At 44.5% G+C, this 20,123-nt stretch overlaps 1 protein-coding gene across 1 annotated transcript in view; it reads left to right on the top strand.

Annotated features, from left to right (window-relative positions):
• Positions 1-16,918, top strand: part of LOC126455809 (cuticle protein 7-like) — an 85,381-nt gene extending 68,463 nt beyond the window's left edge. The window contains exon 2 of the mRNA XM_050091569.1: positions 16,325-16,918. Coding sequence (XP_049947526.1) covers positions 16,325-16,918 — 594 coding nt within the window. The remainder of the gene's footprint in view (positions 1-16,324) is intronic.
• Positions 16,919-20,123: the final 3,205 nt, after the last annotated feature.

Consider the following 20,123-nt stretch of genomic DNA (forward strand, 5'->3'; position numbering starts at 1 on the left):
ACGCGTACCCGGCACCAGCGCACGGTCCCGCGCCTTACCACGTGTAGGCGTGAGCCCATCAGAATTCATCGTTTTTCTCCGCATAGTTGTCCGTAAGAGAGTTGTATGTTTACATAAACGACCCGTCGCCATCTCGCATACCAACTTCAGCACTGTTGACTCATCACTCTTTTATCGTCCATTACCATGTATTTTCTAAAACGAACATGTACTGTAAAATAAACTATATTTTCTAAAGTCTGTTGTTAAAATTTATTTACTACTTTTTGCTGTTTTCTGTTTGATTTCTAACCTATCATTTCTTTTACCCAGTCCGGAACAGCGTGATCCGGCCGTGGTGGTCTTGCGGTTCTAGGCGCTACAGTCCGGAACCGCGGGACTGCTACGCTCGCAGGTTCGAATCCTGCCGCGGGCATGGATGTGTGTGATGTCCTTAGGTTAGTTAGGTTTAAGTAGTTCTAATTTCTAGGGGACTGATGACCTAAGATGTTAAGTCCCATAGTGCTCAGAGCCATTTGAACAGCGCGACTGCTACGGTAGGTATATTGATGTGCGGTTTTCACAGAAAGGGTTGATAGTTAGATGCTCGTATTTTTAGCCAATAAACAGATCGTAATAATGCTTCGAAAGTGTATTTTTTGTGCAAACAGACACTTTTTCAAATGGAACAATACCTTTTGGCACTAACAAACTAAAAGTAGGTTAAATTAGAATTTCAGTGGTGTATGTTGTAGATTTCTAGTGCGAGTCGTTTACAAGATATTGTGTTTTGAAAAGTTTCCAGGCCGACACGTGTTTGTGCCATGCAACCTGCGTAACTGTTAGGTATGAGGTTACGTTTGCTTGCCGGCTGGTGTGGCCGAGCGGTTCTAGGCGCTTCAGTCTGGAACCTCGCGACCGCTACGGTCGCAGGTTCGAATCCTGCCTCGGGCATGGATGTGTGTGATATCCTTAGGTTAATTAGGTTTAAGTAGTTCTAAGTTCTAGGGGACTGATGACCTCAGATATTAAGTCCCATAGTGCTCAGAGCCATTTGAACCATTTCTTTTACGCCAGCGTAACGGGAGAAATTTTTACTACTTTATTCCGCTTTATGCAGGTAAAGGTAAGGAGTTTTTCTTAGTTAGTCCTAAGTGTAACTCAATATAAAAGTTAAACAACACAGTGCATTTTGGTAAGAATGGGCTACAGATTTGGTAACAATGGCGTGCAGATTAATCCACAGCGTAAATTTTTCGTTGCATTGAAGTACAAGCCTTATTAATGCTTTGTAATGGACAACATAGAATTCACTACATAGAATGCAAGAACTTGGAAAAATAACCACGTCGAAAAGATTTTGATACTGTTTCTGTGGTGCTCATAAAAAGGAGGACAGCGTTACTGATATTTCTCAAATGGATTTAAGTAGATCACTGCTTCCAGAAACCAATCAGCTCCATTCGAGCAAAGAACGAAAGCTGTATCTTCATTCTAAGTAGGGTAAATGAGTTACGTGGAAGTTCACATTACTGTGTGACAGACGAAGTCTGAGTAAAAGAGATTATGTAACTTGTAACATTTATGTCTTACGTGAGGTGTGATGTTTATGCCTAACAAAGAACCGTTCTTTCAAGTGATGTGCTGCCTGCGTATCTGAATACGTGTATCTGTTTATTCACCTGACCCTGTTTTAAACAGTCTGTCTACTAGGAAGACAGCAATACCAGTAAACCAAAACTAATTAAAACCTGTGTGCGATAATGACAAATTAGAGATCTACTCGATCTTACTACAGCCCTGTAAATTTGAATAAGTACAAAAGTGGTCCCTGTGGGAAAATTCATAAACTGTGTTGAAATAAATTTCTTCCCTGATATTTGTGTTGCCTTAGATAACGCGTTGTTCTGCACTACTAAACTAACTACAGGTGCAGAAGCCAAAATGCAAGATATTTGACTGAGACACATTTAGAATTTGTTTAAATAAAAACGACTTGGAATTGGGAGGCGGAATATGACTGAGGATAATGATTGTAATATCTTACGTGAAAATCTTACTATATTGTTAAACTGACTTGCAACTGTTTAAGCCATATCATCAAAATTACATTTACGCAGATAAATGATCTTTACAAAAAAAATACAATAAAGTATTTGGGGTTACATACAAAGCTGGTCTTATTAAAATTCGTTCTACAGCAAAGCCCATAAATAAATGAATATTGATTACCTTATTGTGGATCGATGTAACAATACGTCGAAAGATTCTTAATCAAAATTTCATAACAATCTTTGTAGCATTTTCTTAATTAATTTTACTTCAGATCTTATTTCCTCCCTAAATCATTAAAACACAACACTGAAATTATTACACTGAATATTTAATACTAAGCGACTGCCCACTCCGGAGCATCGAAACAGACACTAGCAGCCTCTGACGCGCTACTCCAGCTCCTCCTGAGCAACAACTGCCTACTACTGCGCGACCTAAGCTCTTTGTTACACGTACTCTGCCTCAGCGATAGCTGCCTCGCAGCATTCAATCACACGTGTATCTTTGTAATCGAGATATCGCTTATGCTCGTGGAAAATGTTAAAATTTACAGTTTTCATTATATGTACCTATTTCGAACTTGGCCAAAACTGACATAAATCCTGTCGCAATGACCCAGCGTATTTGTGTTAGGAAAAAAACAAGCTCTTTATGAAGATGTGAGCTGAAGGAAGTCGCAAGCAGTGAAGGGATAGCGTGATATAACCAGTGATCAGTCTTAATAGAAAGAAGGTTGTGTAATGAATTTTTCATGCATTCCGTATAATGCTTCAGTTATGCATCAGACATACTGCTTCAATTTGTTTACTGCGACAAAAGCTTGCACTACTTTTATTCGACCCATTTTTAACCATTTTGAGCTTGAGAGCTGATTTTAAAAGAATAGAGCATATTACATCGAACGCTACTTTCTGTTACATTTTTCTGTGTTTGAGCTGTCGCTCCTTCATTGTCTGTCTTACGTGCACCGTATTTCACAACAATACCCGCTTCTGTAGCTGGGATCGCTAGCGCACGCCTGTCTGACGGCGCCTGACTAGGAGGTAAACTTGTTTCCAATCCTTTGTGGTCAAAGAAATTTTCACTGCGTGTATTCGGGTGGCAAGGGAAGGAGTTGTGGTAGCATTAACTCCCGATTACCAAACGTTACTCCAATGATCTGGGTTAAATTCCAGTCCCCTCCTGGAGTGAGGTCATGTGATACTGTTGATGGTGATCAGTTCGTCGAATGATAAGTCGGCGGGCCCTTGGTGCTATTTCGTAGGAATACACTAGCAACACACATTTTCTCACACACCACGAGGAAAGCGGCTAACGTACGCGGAGGAGGGAAACTCTTCACGATTAGGCGACTAGTTTCACCCATACGCTGCCTCAGCCAACAATGCCATATAGTTAATTGTTTCCAGAACGAAATTTTGACTCTGCAGCCGAGTGAGTGCTGATATGTAACTTCGTGGTATAAAACTGGGTATCGGGCCGAGACTGGAACTCAGTATTCCATTTCACAGGCGAGTGCTTCACCGACTGAGCTTGGTAGCGCAAGGCAAATGTCCAGAGTTCGAGTCGCGGACTGGCACACAGTTTCTATCCGACAGGAAGTTTCAACTTATTGTTTCTTTTCTGTCACAGTCTTTTCTGTCGTGTCACTCTTGTTCTATTCATTTTGGAATGTTTTAAGTAATTACTGTGGTCTCACTGCTTGCACGACTCATGGCTTCGTTCAGTTTCTCACTTTATGCTAATAAAACTATTCCATTACAAAATTAGTCTGCACATAATACTTATTTGTGTTACACAGGCCGCTAACTTCGGATGAGATGGGAGACACAATGGTTAAGACTCTGGTCTTGAACAAACCAGGGACTGTTTTGTATTATTTCCACAATAATTATAGGTGACATGGGCATCCGTAGAATCTTTTCCAGGAGGAGGCAAGCTTCAAAACTTGCCAGTTTTTGTATAACTAATTCCACACACTTCTTCGCTGGTCGTGGGGTCAGTTCAAAACCGGACTCATCCCTGAAGACAATGATCCAAAGAGATTCTAGGCCGAAGACGTGTCTGGAGATGCCCCGGGCAGCGATGGGATACCAACCTGACTGTCGTTAGCCATGCGGTCCGACAACCAAGAGTGATGACCCGGAGTATCATTTCTTTTCGTAGCAAGACTTCTTTGGTTGTCAACCGCCGTAATCTTACAGCCCAGCAGTACGTCGACAATATTCTACGTCCCGTTTTGTTGCCCGTCATATCAACCCATCCTGGGCTTCCATTTCAGCAAGATAATGCCCGGCCGCACGGAGAGAGTCTCTACTGCTTGTCTTCGTGCTTCCCAAACCCTACATTAGACAGCAAGGTCTCCGGATCTCTCCCCAGGTAATAACGCTTGGAGCATTATGGGCAGGGCCCTGGAGCCATCTTGAGCATCTAATGCTCCCACTGTGCAGAATTTAGCACGATGTCCCCCAGGAGAACATTTAACAACTATGTCAATCAATGCTAAGTCGAATAACTGCTTGTTAAGGACTAGAGGTAGGCCAACAGGTTATTGACCTGCTCAATTTGTGAAGCTCTCTCTCTCTTCAATAAATCATCCACTTTTTCTGAAATTGTAATTATTTGTTTGTCTGTACATCACATCTATCGATTTCCGTCTCATTCGAATAATTACTTCATGCTCCATCTTTTATTTGTCTTAGAGTGTGTATTTTTTTCCAGAGTGGACTAATACACACATCAAAAAAATGTTTTCCCTCACCCCAATTCCCAGAACTCCTAAAGATAGACACTGATTGTGGGTACTGTATCACAGACACAGTCCCTTTGACTGTTCAGAGATGTCGCTAAACCCGCCCAAAGATGTAAACAACCATGCATGAGCAGCGCCTATTAGACCAATTCCAGTCGTTCCACCAGGAAGGAGGTATACAGCTCGTGTTGTCTGTAGTTCAACAATGCCTAGGCGGTCAATACCGCGGTTCGATCGCGTCCGCATTGCTACTTTATGCCAGGAAGGGCTCTCAACAAGGGAACTGTCCAGGTGTTGTTTGGACATGTAGGAGACACAGAGAGACATGAACTGTCGATAACACGCCTCGCTCAGGCCGCCCAAAGGCTACTACTGCAGTGGATGACCGCTACCTACGGATTATGGCTCGGAGGAACCCAGACAGCAACGCTACTATGTTGAATAATGCTTTTCGTACAGCCACAGGACGTCGTTTTACGACTCAAACTGTGTGCTATAGGGTGCATGATGCGCAACTTCACTCCCAACGTCCACGGCGAGGAATTCCACATCCTAGATTTCCAGTTCTCCGCTGCAGACTGCTGACGAAGGTCCGAGCATACTGTTTCGATTCATAGATATGTGGGTGGCTCGAAGAGTTTTTTAAGTAACAGAACCCAGTGCGTGCACCTTGGCGGCGAGTGTTCATTGGAGACGAGGGTATCGTCTGGAGTGCCGCAGGGAAGCGTGATCTGACCGCTTTTATTTTCTGTAGATGGCTTGGCGGACAGGGTGAACAGAAACTTACAGGAGTTTGCTGATGACGCTATAATATACGGAAAGGTGTGCCTGGTGTTACAGTGTGGAAGGAATTACGGAAACGGCCGTCATTCAGACACTACAAATTGGAATTGTTGGAAGCCTTAAGAGAAAGTGACAACGAAAAATGATCTGAGTTTTGTGTAGAGACGATGAAACTTCCGCCAGTTACATTAAACACAGGTGTGTGTAACGATGCCAACCCCGTTAAGAAGATTTGAAACGACAGACGATGTAAAAGAAAACTCGCAGACGGCGCTTTGAGCGATTCAGCAAAAGGCGTATCGAGACTGCTTTCGAAAGTGAAAACGCCGTTGGGAGCGTTGTATCAATTGTGGAGGAGAGTATTTAAGAAGACCACGCACAAGAAGTAAAAGCTAAGTGTAGAAAAGTTTTGTGGACAAAGTTCCGGAATTTTTTGAACAGACCTCGTATTCACTAGGGACAACAGAATTTTTCCACAGTCCACTCAGGGTACCGCTTCTCAAAGATTTCGCGACAGGGTTTCACCGTAACAACGTCCCCTTTATTTGAACGATTCCCATTCAAGTTACAATAGCTTCTCTATTACACTTTCGCGAGGGTAGTACCTATCAGTTGCGATTTCAAACCTGCATCTGCGAATTCGATCGGTGCCTTACCGACCTTACAAGGAGCGCAACCATACAGCAAAGAAATTAAGTTAATACGTTAGCCCTTTCTTTACCCGCAAGTGTGTCACTAACGTGAGCGCAATTAGAATCCAGTAACGCACCGTAGGTGTCCTTCCTTGAGTTCTCGGGTACATTCACCTGGCGACCTCTACACTGTCTCAATGTGCGGCCACCAAGGTCTAAGGTAAGGTGACTTTCTCCTCTCTCAGCCGGACATTAGACACGTAATGAGGCAGTCGTAGCAGCCCCTAGCACTGTACATAGCCACCTCCTCATTACCAGGTACGCCAACAGATGTTTCCGACCAATCCAAAGCAGCAGTAACGATGCATCCTGTAACTTGTCTCGCGTGCCGAATTTCACCGAGAGTGGGTGAATCCGGCTGTCAGTGTGACGACAGACGAGAATGAACGTTTCGGTGTGTCATCAAGAAGCAAAACGTGAAATGTCGACCTTACAATTAGCGTGAACTGCGCTGAATATATAGTTTCCCGTAGCGACGTTCTATTAAATGCCTACCCTATTGTAGCAAGAAATATCACTAGACTCGACACGTAGATAAACTCCAGCATCTGCAGCTGCAAAGCAAAGAGAACTGCTACTGCACATTATGCCTTTTTTCCAATTGATTACACTATCTCGAACTAGTCCCGAACAGCCTGATACGAAAGTACGAAATTAGAATTATATTAATACCTTCAGCTGCTAATCGGCGTTGATATATATCAACGGGGACAGGAGAAAATGTGTGCCCCGACCGGGACTCGAACACGGGATCTCCTACTTACATGGCCGACACTCTGTCCATCTGAGCCACCGAGGGCACAGAGAATAGCGCGCCTGCAGGGACTATCTCGCGCACGCCTCCCGCGAGGCCCACATTCTCACCTTGTATGTCCACACACTCCATTCGTAGTGTCCCACCCCAACACACTCATTACTCGTGGAAGGCATTCTTACCAAGTCCAGTAAGAGTTCGGGGAATATGTGTGCATCTGCACAGAAGAAGAAGGTCATGGCCGGTGTTGCCAGAACTATATACTTACATGGATGTGGTGTATGTTCTTTCGGATATGTCCGAAAGAACGGACACCATATACATATACGTATATGATACGAAAGTGGTACGACAGTGATATGTAATAAATACAATGTTGCGCAAAACTTAAGGACGAAAGTAAATCACGCATGATGTGCCACTGCTAAGTAACGTAGCTCGATAAACCTTGCACTATACATAGAAAGAACTGTTACGCTATAGTACAGAAGATAACTAAAACGAATAGGCAATGAGACGAACAGAAATGACATATTTATTCAAAGACACCGCGACTTGTGATGGTCCAGTGGACATTACGAAAGGTGGGACATGGTTCTTAATAGGACATGTGATCACCTTGGACGACAGTGCATTCATTTACTGTATATGTAGTACGTACTCCGCAACCACTGTACGGTGTATGGTGGAGCGTAGCACTTCTAGTCATTTCAGTTTCCTGTTCCACTCGCAGACAGAGCGAGGAAAAAGAGACTGCCTAAAGGCCTCCGTACGAAGAATAATTTCTCGCATTTATCTTCATAGACATTATGAGAAATGTAGGATGGCGACAGTGGAGTCGTTCAGCAGTCAGCCTCAAATGCCGATTCTCTAAATTTAGGCAATAGAATCTTACGGAAAGCACGTCGTCTTCCCTTCAGGGATTGCCAGTTGAGTTCACAAATGATCTCCGTAACATTTGCATCCTCATCGAACCTACCGGCAACAAATCTATCAACACGCCTCTGAACTGCTTCGATTTCGTCCTTTAATTCGACATGGTAGGGATCCAAAACACTCGAACAATACTCAAGAATAGATCGCACTAGCGTTCCATACGCCGTCTCCTTCAGGGATGAGCTACGCTTTCCCAAAGTTCTCCCAAAAAAACGAAGGCAAGCATTCTCCTTCGCTACTAGTAACTTGACGTGCCAATTCCATTTCATATAGCTTTGCAACGCCATGTCTAAAGGTAGATATTTAATCTAAGTTACAGTGCCAAGCTGCACCCTGCCAATGGCGCATTCGAATGTTATAGGACGGTTTTTTCTATTCATCCGCGTAAACTTAACAACCTGCCAGTCATCACTCCAACTACAAATTTTACCTAAGTGGACTTGTTTATTCTTACAGTCATTCAGCAACGACACCTTTCTGTACACCACAGCGACATCCGCAAACAGCTGTAAGTTTCTGTTCACCCTGTCCGCCAGGCCACCTACAGAAAATAAAAGTGGCCATATCAGGCTTCCCCGCGGCACTCCAGACGGTACCCTCGTCTCCAATGAACACTCGCCGCCTAGGTGCACACACTGGGTTCTGTTACTTAAAAAAATCTTCGAGCCACCCACATACCTAGGAATCTAAACCGTATGCTCGGACCTTTGTCAGCAGTCTGCAGTGGGGAACAGTGTCAAAGGCTTTCTGGAAATCTAGGATGTGGAATTCGCCTGTTACCCTCCATCTATAGTTTGTAGGGTATCATGCCGAGTTTCACACGAGCTCTCATGGTTGGTAACGAGCTCTTGTGGTATGGCGTACCATCCCTTCATCAGAGCGGTTGACAACTACCGAACGGACGCATCCCACAGGTGCAAGATGGGATTTAAGCCAGGAAACGGGCAGGCCAGGCAATTTGCAACACGCCCGGGGGTACAAATAGCGGGGGCGGGGGGGGGGGGGGTCTCTCTAACTGGTTGTCGCTTCTCGTTTCGTGACTGCGCGCCCTGTCCACACCACGTACCTGATAATCCCGCGGCGGTCGTATTGTTCTGCTCCACGCTGCTGACCGACCTGCCTGAAATTATGTATCTAAATATGCCAGCAGGTTAGGGGAGCCACTCACCGTCAAACACAACACTGTCCTACGTCTGGTATGAACATCTATATTCTGAGACGATATGAAAATCACAGGGGTTGCACTGTTTACACTCTAAGTCAAAAGTGTTTATGCCAACTTCTAGATAATTAACTGTGCACAATATCACTTGGAGGAGGGTACGTGTAACCGAACACAGCGCGGATGATTGTTAATGATGCGGAAGCCGTATGATCGAACGAACGTTCTTACGCTCGCCACGCTTTCACAGATTTCTTTTGATACCAGTCCTCCTTGACACTAGTGTTGATATAACATTGCTCATAAAGTTAAATTACAGTTCACAATTGTACGAGCGTGCGCGTAACCGTCGCGGCGCGGCTGATTGTTGATGATGCTAAAAACGCGATGACCGAACGCGCGTTCTCACGCTCGCTACAAGACACTGGCACTTGATTGCAGTCTTTTATGGTAACTAAGTTTTACGATTCACCTCAGTTCATTCTGAGGGACCGAACACTGCGCGGATAATTGATGCTATGCGACACGCAACGAGAGGTTACACAAATACTTTATCGGCCGCACCGCTCACTTTTATTTACATCATTACGCACTTTCCTCTGAATCACTTCCATATTTCATCACCTTACTGTAATAGCACTTGTAGTAAAACTTGAACTTCCATAGTAACAATGCCTCTCACACGCAGAGCTACCACAACACAACAGTTCCGTGTCCATCGCTCGACTCTGCAAAAGCGCTGCCCGCAAAGATACTCCGCAAATAAGCCTGCGATATGACAATAAGCTTACACATTCAACGAATAGCCTCCCGTTCCGTGAGCTCCTCCACCTGTGCTGTTCGATGCGGTCGCGCATTGTCATCCATGAAAATGAAGTCAGGGCCGAATGTACCCCTGAAAAGACGCACATGGGGAAAGAGTACTGTGCCAAAATAGCGTTGACCGGTGAGTATAACATGTTTAAAGATTTCGAGCTCAATACGCCAATGCAGTATTATGGCTCCCCAAGTCGTGACACCTGGACCACGAAAACGATCATATTCGACAATGCTGTATGTACCCTCATATGGCAAGAGATGGCAACAACTAATTCACCCAGGAACACTGTTCCTCATTTTGAAACTTCTGTTGATGCTGTTAGCTCAATTTAAAGCCACCCTGAAGATAGTGATGTCAGCAACAGCACATCTGCGCAAACCTTGAAGTTACCTAAAGAATACAATGTTGAGACAACGGTGGAAATATAAAATTTAACTTGTAGGAGGCGAGAAGCTTGATGTCCGAAAATTGGAAGTAAGAAACTTGCAGAATAGGTGTAATTATAAACATACTGAACAAATTTGGCAACTGTGGAGGTTGGAATACGATGTGGAGAGTACAGGGGGACGAGGAATGAAAAATCTCAAACAGCAAATATATACAGGGTGTTGCAAAAAGGTATGGCCAAACTTTCAGGAAACATTCCTCACACACAAATAAAGAAAAGATGTTATGTGGACATGTGTCCGGAAACGCTTAATTTCCATGTTAGAGCTCATTTTAGTTTCGTCAGTATGTACTGTACTTCCTCGATTCACCGCCAGTTGACCCAATTGAAGGAAGGTATTGTTGACTTCGGTGCTTGTGTTGACATGCGACTCATTGCTCTACAGTACTAGCATCAAGCACATCAGTATTCGTACGCTTCTCAACAACAGACTCGGTGACCGATGGATTGGTAGAGGCGGACCAATTCCATGGCCTCCACGCTCTCCTGACCTCAACCCTCTTGACTTTCATTTATGGGGGCATTTGAAAGCTCTTGTCTACGCAACCCCGGTACCAAATGTAGAGACTCTTCGTGCTCGTATTGTGGACGACTGTGATACAATACACCATTCTCCAGGGCTGCATCAACGCATCAGGGATTCCATGCGACGGAGGGTGGATGCATGTATCCTCGCTTACGGAGGACATTTTGAACATTTCCTATAACAAAGTGTTTGAAGTGACGCTGGTTAAGTTCTGTTGCTGTGTGTTTCCATTCCATGATTAATGTGATTTGAAGAGAAGTAATTGTGGTGTCACCGCCAGACACCACACTTGCTAGGTGGTAGCCTTTAAATCGGCCGCGGTCCGTTAGTATACGTCGGACCCGCGTGTCGCCACTATCAGTGATTGCAGACCGAGCGCCGCCACACGGCAGGTCTAGAGAGTCTTTCTAGCACTCGCCCCAGTTGTACAGCCGACTTTGCTAGCGATGGTTCACTGACAAATTACGCTCTCATTTGCCGAGACGATAGTTAGCATAGCCTTCAGCTACGTCATTTGCTACGACCTAGCAAGGCGCCATTATCATTTGCTATTTATCTTGTGATGCATGTACCGTCAGACCGATGTTTACCAATTATGGATTAAAGTTAAGTATTCCAGAAGCTACGTACTTCTTTTACTAGACTCAACTCCTTTAACAGTTCCAGACCTCACGCCAGCCTGCGTGAGCTTAAACGCGTGCCTTTCGGCTATCTCATAGTGGCTTGGCTGTCTTGCCAAGTCACAACAGTAATAAAATGAGCTCTAACAGGGAAAGTAAGCGTTTCCGGACACATGTCCACATAACATATTTTCTTTCTTTGTGTGTGAGGAATGTTTCCTGAAAGTTTGGCCGTACCTTTTTGTCTCTATATATATAATAAAATGAGTCACACATTAGCGTATTTTCTTTCCTTACAGTGTTCCCAAATTTTTAAGATCCGTGAATAATTCCGACGTCATTCTTAGGTGACTGAATAGGCTTCTAGAATCAAAAAAATTCGTCGCTGAGGACGTGAGTTGACATCGTCTCTTTCTCCTGTCACAAAATGAAACACATTTGTTCTTTCTGTGTTTTACTGATTTCAAACAGACAAGCTCGAACTCCGACATTACGAATGTCCATGCAACAATATTCGTTTCGATGACGAAAATAGAGCTTCGGCACGCACGAAATGTCGAAACTGAAGTGTACGCTGATGTCGCTGTGTAGACAGCCATTTACGCAACGCTGGTTTCGGAAAACGGGTTTCGCAACTCAGTGTCTCCGAGTAATCTTGGCATAAATGAACAGATCTGGAGGCTGTGTCGGAATGTTGTTTACGAAATATACGTTATTTTCGCTGAAGGCTGTAATTGGCAGTTACTATTGGAAAACTAATGTATCAACAGGTGCAATGAACCGCTAGCGTAATAATAACCTTTGTGGTCAAAATGAAAAGCATTTGCTGCATTTCCTCTCGTATGATACAATAAAATGCTTGAAACTGTAAGAACAGGGAATGGTCAGTCTCTTTGTCGGGTACGAAATATTTTGCCGAAGAAGGCTGCGTTATCCATGTTCTTCACTGATTGTTTCTTATTCGGTACTCAAGTACGTAAGACGAGCTACTGGAGAACTTCGCTATCTTATTAACTGTAATGCACTAGAAAATATGAGTAATGTGATTTAAGCTTCCCTTCTTCTTCTCAATACCTTGGTAGCAACCGGAAACATTTTTTCGCGCGCAGTAATACTGTTGTAGTGAAACGTATGTAAGCGAAGTGTATGCGAATGTTCCTGCTGGATGTGTCCGTGTGTGAGAAACAGATTTTGGAGAGACGAGCTGCATAGGCTGTGTTGGATTGTAGGCTCACGAGGTGATTGGATTTCATTCGATAGGAACCTTTTCACCTAACTGAGGAGCTACTTGATTGAGAAGTAGCGGCTCCAGTCTCGAAACTGTCATACAGCCAAGAGAGTGGTGCGCTGACCACATGGCCCTCAATATCCTCATCTAGTGATGTCTGTGGACTGAGGATGACACGGCGGCCGGTCGGTGCCATTGGGACTTCATGACCTGTTCGGGCGGAGTTTAGTTTTCGTTTTTTTAGTAGCCTTTCTACACAGGATACAGAAATGTGAAAACTGTATATCTGCTGCTGTCAATGAATGGAAGTGACGTGGCTACTGATGAATTAGTAATTAAGCAGAGCTGGAGAAAGCACAAACAATGCAGGTCGCCCCATACAACAGCTGTAGGCTACGCTGACATTTGTAATAAGTACGATAATCACCAGAAACGATATAAAATGGGGCGTAGAAAATAGCGTAGTCTTTGGCTAGGCTTACTCAACCTTTTGTTTATAACGTCTGATAAGCATTACTTGTGGTTCGACGTACCTCATCGGAAATGCCGTATTATGGTGGTAGAAGGTGACAAAAACAGAGGAAAAAGAGCCGTTGAGCAGACCCGATCTCTTTTCACATCTCTCACATAACAGGTAGTATATAGGTGGCGGGAATCTATACAGGGTGTTACAAAAAGGTACGGCCAGACTTTCAGGAAACATTCCTCACACACAAATAAAGAAAAGATGTTATGTGGACATGTGTCCGGAAACGCTTAATTTCCATGTTAGAGCTCATTTTAGTTTCGTCCACCTACGCTAAATGAGCACGTTATCATGATTTCATACGGGATGGTTCAAATGGCTCTGAGCACTATGGGACTCAACTTCTGAGGTCATTAGTCCCCTAGAACTTAGAACTAGTTAAACCTGCCCGAGGCAGGATTCGAACCTGCGACCGTAGCGGTCTTGCGGCTCCAGACTGCAGCGCCTTTAACCGCACGGCCACTTCGGCCGGCTCATACGGGATACTCTACCTGTGCTGCTAGAACATGTGCCTTTACAAGTACGACACAACGTGTGGTTCATGCACGATGGAGCTCCTCCACATTTCAGTCGAGGTGTTCGTACGCTTCTCAACAACAGATTCGGTGACCGATGGATTGGTAGAGGCGGACCAATTCCTTGGCCTCCACCCTCTTGACTTTCATTTATGGGGGCATTTGAAAGCTCTTGTCTACGCAACCCCGGTACCAAATGTAGAGACTCTTCGTGCTCGTATTGTGGACGGCTGTGATACAATACGCCATTCTCCAGGGCTGCATCAGCGCATCAGGGATTCCATGCGACGGAGGGTGGATGCATGTATCCTCGCTAACGGAGGACATTTTGAACATTTACTGTAACAAAGCGTTTGAAGTCACGCTGGTACGTTCTGTTGCTGTGTGTTTCCATTCGATGATTAATGTGGTTTGAAGAGAAGTAATAAAATGAGCTCTAACATGGAAAGTAAGCGTTTCCGGACACATGTCCACATAAAATATTTTCTTTCTTTGTGTGTGAGGAATGTTTCCTGAAAGTTTGGCCGTACCTTTTTATAACAACCTGTATATTAGGTTATCACTTACTGGAAGGATTATCCAGTTTGAAGAAGTGCAGTGTATGACAGCCAAAGATGCGTCTACATGCGGTGTGTGATACGAGTGTGGTGAGCAATCTGTATGTAGTGATCATTACTAACCGACTCTGAGTGTGAAACGATAATCAGTGCAAGACGCGCGCGTCACAGGATGTTGGAATTACTATATCAGCAGTGTCTTTACAGAAACAATGTTGCCACATATGTAAACATCTCCACAAGACTACTGCAAATGTTTGGCGATGTGGAGCTTCAGGCATTTTCCTATGCACAGGATGGGTTCAGCAGCTGATGAGCGATATCATATTCCATGACTTCCGAGCTCCTTGTACAACTGTACAATAGAAACCTGACGTTATGAATAACATCTTCTATTTTGCGGCTTAAAATTATTAAAAATGCGTAATCTGTGAACCGTTCTGGGATGGGAGATGTAGATACAGAAAACAGAATTATTCCGGCTGACGTATTTAGTATTCTTCAGGATCCCACTCCAACGATTTTACACCCTTCTTTTCTACATCATAATATTCTTACAAATCCCGATTATATCTTAGAGCTTTAGTGTCATGGATAGAGGGTAATCTCATGATTAAGAAATATGATCTGTTATATTTTTCAACTAATAATGATCTTTAGTATATTTGTTATGTATCTAACATCCTGGAATGGATGGAGACTGAATACTTTCATGCAGTATACTTTAAATAATTAAAGCATTATATAAATTCAATGGAAACAAAGAAATTCATTGTATGGAGTACTTCATTTTCCGTCGGTTTCTGTACTATATTCTTTCATTCTTTTCAAATTCTTTTTATACTATTATTTCCATTATGTTGCTTAAAACATTTATATTCTTTTTTACGACCACACAGTCCTCTCTTTGGTTTTGGCAGACCAATGGCATAAATATTCGTGTCTGACGACAAAAATTAGAACATGAATTAAAAATGTTCTGAAGACGGTGAATAGATATTAATTATTACCTTTGGTTTATTATTTATCTTTCCACACAGGTAAGCGAATGGACATTAACAAATTCTTCTAAATGTTAGTACTTTAACATCCTGCAGTATCGGTAAAGTTGCACCTAATGCCGAATTATAGTTTCCATTCAATAAACTGCTGCCACTGGCGGACGAGCTGTTAATGATTCTTATCTAACTACTTTGCTTATCAGAGGTTGAAAATACCGCTTCAGTTGTTCTGCGCTAATAGGCAGCACACCGCGCCTGATACACGCGGCGTTCGGGGACCACAGCACAGCTACGACACCTGAGGATGGGATTATAACAGTCTGAAACCGGTCGTGTGAAAATAAAGAAATTTGCAACTGAAGCGGTATTTTCAACCTCTGCTAAAATGCTCAGTTGCGGATGTTCTTCCAAAAGGATTGTTTGTACTTTGATTATATCTTCGTGAAGACGGAGACAATAAAAAAAATGAATCCACGGTGAATTATTTTTATGAGCTGTGGATTACGTTATAGCAGATCGTGTCAACTCATTCTTAAAAGCTTTACTTATTTCAGAATTACTGACTTGATTGATAAGAACTTCGGAGGCAGAAGGTGAAAAGATATTGCAGCTACTGCTGCTGTTAAATATTCCATCACTATTGATCACCACGAGCGCAAACGGATATCAGAATCCTTAGCTGTTGGCCTTTCTGGAAAATTTGGAGTATGTCTCGTACATTCTCTTCGGCGACCTCTACACTCTCTAACAATGCAGCCCCAATGACGAAGGTAACGTGACACAGGATACTTTCTCCCGTCTCTGCCGGACGTTAGACACGTACTTAAGCGGGAGCAGCGACCAAACAGCCACACCACACCCACCTCCTCCACTCCCAGGACAGCTGCACCAGTAGCCCGAGATGCAGAGTGTCGTCGCCCTCGCCTGCCTGCTGGCCGCCGCCCACGCCGGGATCGTAGCGCCGGCCCACCTCCCCGCGGCTCCAGCGCCGGCGCCGGCCCACGGCGTCATCTACGACCACTACGCGCCGCCCAGCTACAGATTCGACTACGCCGTGGCCGACTCGCACACGGGCGACGCCAAGACGCAGTTCGAGCACCGCGACGGCGACCGCGTGACCGGCGCCTACAGCCTCATCGACGCCGACGGCACGACCCGCATCGTCGAGTACATGGCCGACGACCACAACGGCTTCCAGGCGGTCGTGAAGCGCGTCGGACACCCGACGCCGGCGCCGCCCAGGGCCGTGGTCGTGGCCGCCCCTGCTCCGGCACCCGCCGCCCACGGTCCAGTGCACGCCGCCCCCGCCGCCGTCCCTGTCGCCCATGCTGCGGTCCACGCCGCCCCCGCAGCCCACGGTCCCGTGTACGCCACCCCTGCTCCGTCTCCTGTCGCCCATGCCGCTGTTTACGCCGCCTCTGCCGCCCACGCGCCGGTGTACGCAGCTCCCGCTCCTCCCGCAGCTGTCCTGGCCGCCCCCGCTCCTGCCGCCCATGCGTACACGCACCCGGCACCAGCACACGTTGCTGCAGCACGTGGCAGCCACCTCCCCTACCATGGGTAGAACAATAACATCGTGTACAGCGGCAAGTCAGCCCCCTGTATCAAACCACTACGTAAAAATGACAGGAGTTTATAATTTTTGTCGCGGTTCTAGGCGCGCAGTCCGGAACCGCGCGACTGCTACGGTCGCAGGTTCGAATCCTGCCTCGGGCATGGATGTGTGTGATGTCCTTAGGTTAGTTAGGTTTAAGTAGTTCTAAGTTCTAGGGGACTGATGACCACAGCTGTTAAGTCCCATAGTGCTCAGAGCCTTCTGAACCATTTTTATAATTTTTGTCATTGTTGACTCATCATTACGTACTAATAATTCATATCTTGTACTGTACAAGCAAGTGGCGTAAAATAAATCATAAATTACGAAGTAACGTTCAGTGCATTTATTACTTGCAATATTTTCTTTCTTTTCAAATTCTGTTAGTCATTTAGGGAGTCCGCAGCTCGTGTTCTAGACGCCGGCACGGTAGCTCAGCGTGTTCGGCCAGTGAGGTGGAGGCCCTCTACAACATCATTCATGAAAGTGGTTGAGCACCCCATGAACCAAAGATCACCATCATTTTGGGAACTCGCTGATAATTATCCACCATATACGGAATCCATCAATTTGAAGACATAAAATCTATCTATGAGTTATCGATCATATTTTCCCCTTTGTAAGGTTAATTTAGAAGTATTGCATAGAGCTGTAAAAGCACAATTATTAATAATCCACTGGGGGAAAGTGGAGCACAGAATAGTGGACTGAGAGTAAATCGAAGAAAGACGTTAGTAACGAGAAGTAGCGGAAATGAGCACGGCGAGAAACATTGTATCAGAATCGGGGATCACATGGTAGGCGAAGTTGCAGAAAAAAACTTGACATTCGAACTGGAGATCATAAAGCAGACGAAGTTAACGAATTCTGCTGTCTATGCAGCAAAATAATCCAAGATGGTTGGAACAAGGACGACATAAAACACAGACTAGCGTCGGGAAAAAGGGTAATACTGGCCAAGAGAATTCTTGTAGTATCAAACATTGGTCTTAATTTGAGAAAGAAATTCCTGAGAATGTATGTTTGCAGCACAGTATTATACGGTAGTGAAACATGGAGGAAACAGGAAGAGAAGAGAATCAAAGCTCTTGAGATAAGCTGTTACAGAAGAATGCTGAAAATTATGTGGACTGATAAGGTATGGAATGAGGAGGTTCTACACAGAACTAGCCAGTGCGGAAAACACTGACAAGAAGAAGGGACAGAATAATAACACCACTGTTAAGACATCAGGGAATAAGTTCCATGTTACTACAGCGAGCTGTCGAGCATAAAAACTGTAGAGGAGACAGAGATTGGAATACGTGCCGCATATAAATGAGGATGAATCGATGAAAGAGCTAATCTAAGATGAAAAGGTTGGTGCACGAGAGTAAATCTTGGCGGGTCGCATCAAATCAGTCAGAAGCCTGAAGAGAAAGAAAAAGAAAAAAATTAACCGAAATTATTGTTTAATAGACAGACTATGTATAACTTGAATGACTGTGTCGATATACTCAGGATCTTACTACATTCTACAGTTTCGCACATGGTTCAAATGGCTCTGAGCACTATGGGACTCAACTGCTGTGGTCATTAAGTCCCCTAGAACTTAGAACTACTTAAACCTAACTAACCTAAGGACATCACACACATCCATGCCCGAGGCAGGATTCGAAACTGCGACCGTAGCGGTCGTGCGGTTCCAGACTGTAGCGTCTTTAACCGCTCGGCCACTCCGGCCGGCGTTTCGCACATGACATAGGACCGCATGCTCTGGTGACTGGGGGCATGGCGGAGCCCATGAGAAATACATGAACATGTGTAGTCGCACTAATCGCCTTGCGAGACATACATTGCGAATGCTCGGCTCCAGACAGTATCCATGTGAAATCATTCTATCGGTGAAAAGGTACCGACTACAGATCTTAACTATTCGTAAGTTATCGAGAGTGCACGTCACGAACTCTCGGCCTCATGCAGGGCCCACAGGAAATCAATATTTAATTGGAGAAGTACCCACTAAAGGTTTTAACTTTGTCGAGTGAAATCGAGAACTTGCATGCTTTTAAACACGCAGTCAAAAATTATTGTCGTCTGAAGCAGTTACTCGCTCCCCACCGGAGAGGGGTGTCACTCGTAAGACCTCCAGTGTCACGTGCTATGACGTACGAGCAACGGCCTGTCTTTCTCGTGGGTCTCGCATAGCAGGAAGTGACGTCACAGAACTTGTAGAGCGCCGCTCCAACGTTGCCGATGCATTCACACCTGTGGTGTCAAAAGAGTTCTGACGCTCGCTGCGAGGCCCGTATGTCTCGTTGGCCCTCGGCGTGGAAAGTGGGTTTCTTTTTGCAGGCACTTCCACAAGAAAACGGCAGAGGGCGGCGCCAGCTGGACTGTCCTCTGAATGGACTATCGACCATCAAAACTTTTGTTGAGATATTTACTGCTTCGTCCAGTCTTCACACTATCACAATATCTTGTTTTATTTAGCTTGTCATGCTAAAAGGTATTCTATAAGTAGATTGTGCAGCACTTTTACAAATTTTATCCTAATTTTAAGGATGGAATTGTTGCTACACTTTATATTATACCTTACGTCATCCTGTGAGCCATGCAATTTAGCGACGTGAAAACCATTTGAATTAATGACCACGTATAACCTGTTTTAACCACTGATTTTCTAATATTTTTCCCCTTAGTAGACCCTATCTGTATTATTTAAATTTATGAAAATCTCCAGCCGGCCGGTGTGGCCGAGCGGTTCTAGGCGCTACAGTCTGGAACCGCGCGACCGCTACGGTTGCAGCTTCGAATCCTGCCTCGGGCATGGATGTGTGTGATGTCCTTAGGTTAGTTAGGTTTGAGTAGTTCTAAGTTCTAGGGGACCGATGACCGCAGCAGTTAAGTCCCATAGTGCTCAGAGCCATTTCAACCATTTTTTTTTAAATCTCCATATTTTGTCTTACACACTTAACTGAGAATTATATCATTTTTGGTAGGAATTCTTTATAAATCGATCCTTATTATTTTTTGCAGTGATGAGGAATTAAGATAACACTGTTTTAGAAGTTTTGTTGTTGTGGTACACCCGGAAAATTACAGGCAAGTGCAACGCGATTAGACATTTCTCACACTCATACCGCGTATCACCTCTCTTCTTCCTTGCTCTCCACACTACACAGTTTCTGAAGGA

Source organism: Schistocerca serialis, chromosome 2 (genome assembly GCF_023864345.2).
Source record: "Schistocerca serialis cubense isolate TAMUIC-IGC-003099 chromosome 2, iqSchSeri2.2, whole genome shotgun sequence".
Lineage (NCBI taxonomy): Eukaryota > Metazoa > Arthropoda > Insecta > Orthoptera > Acrididae > Schistocerca > Schistocerca serialis.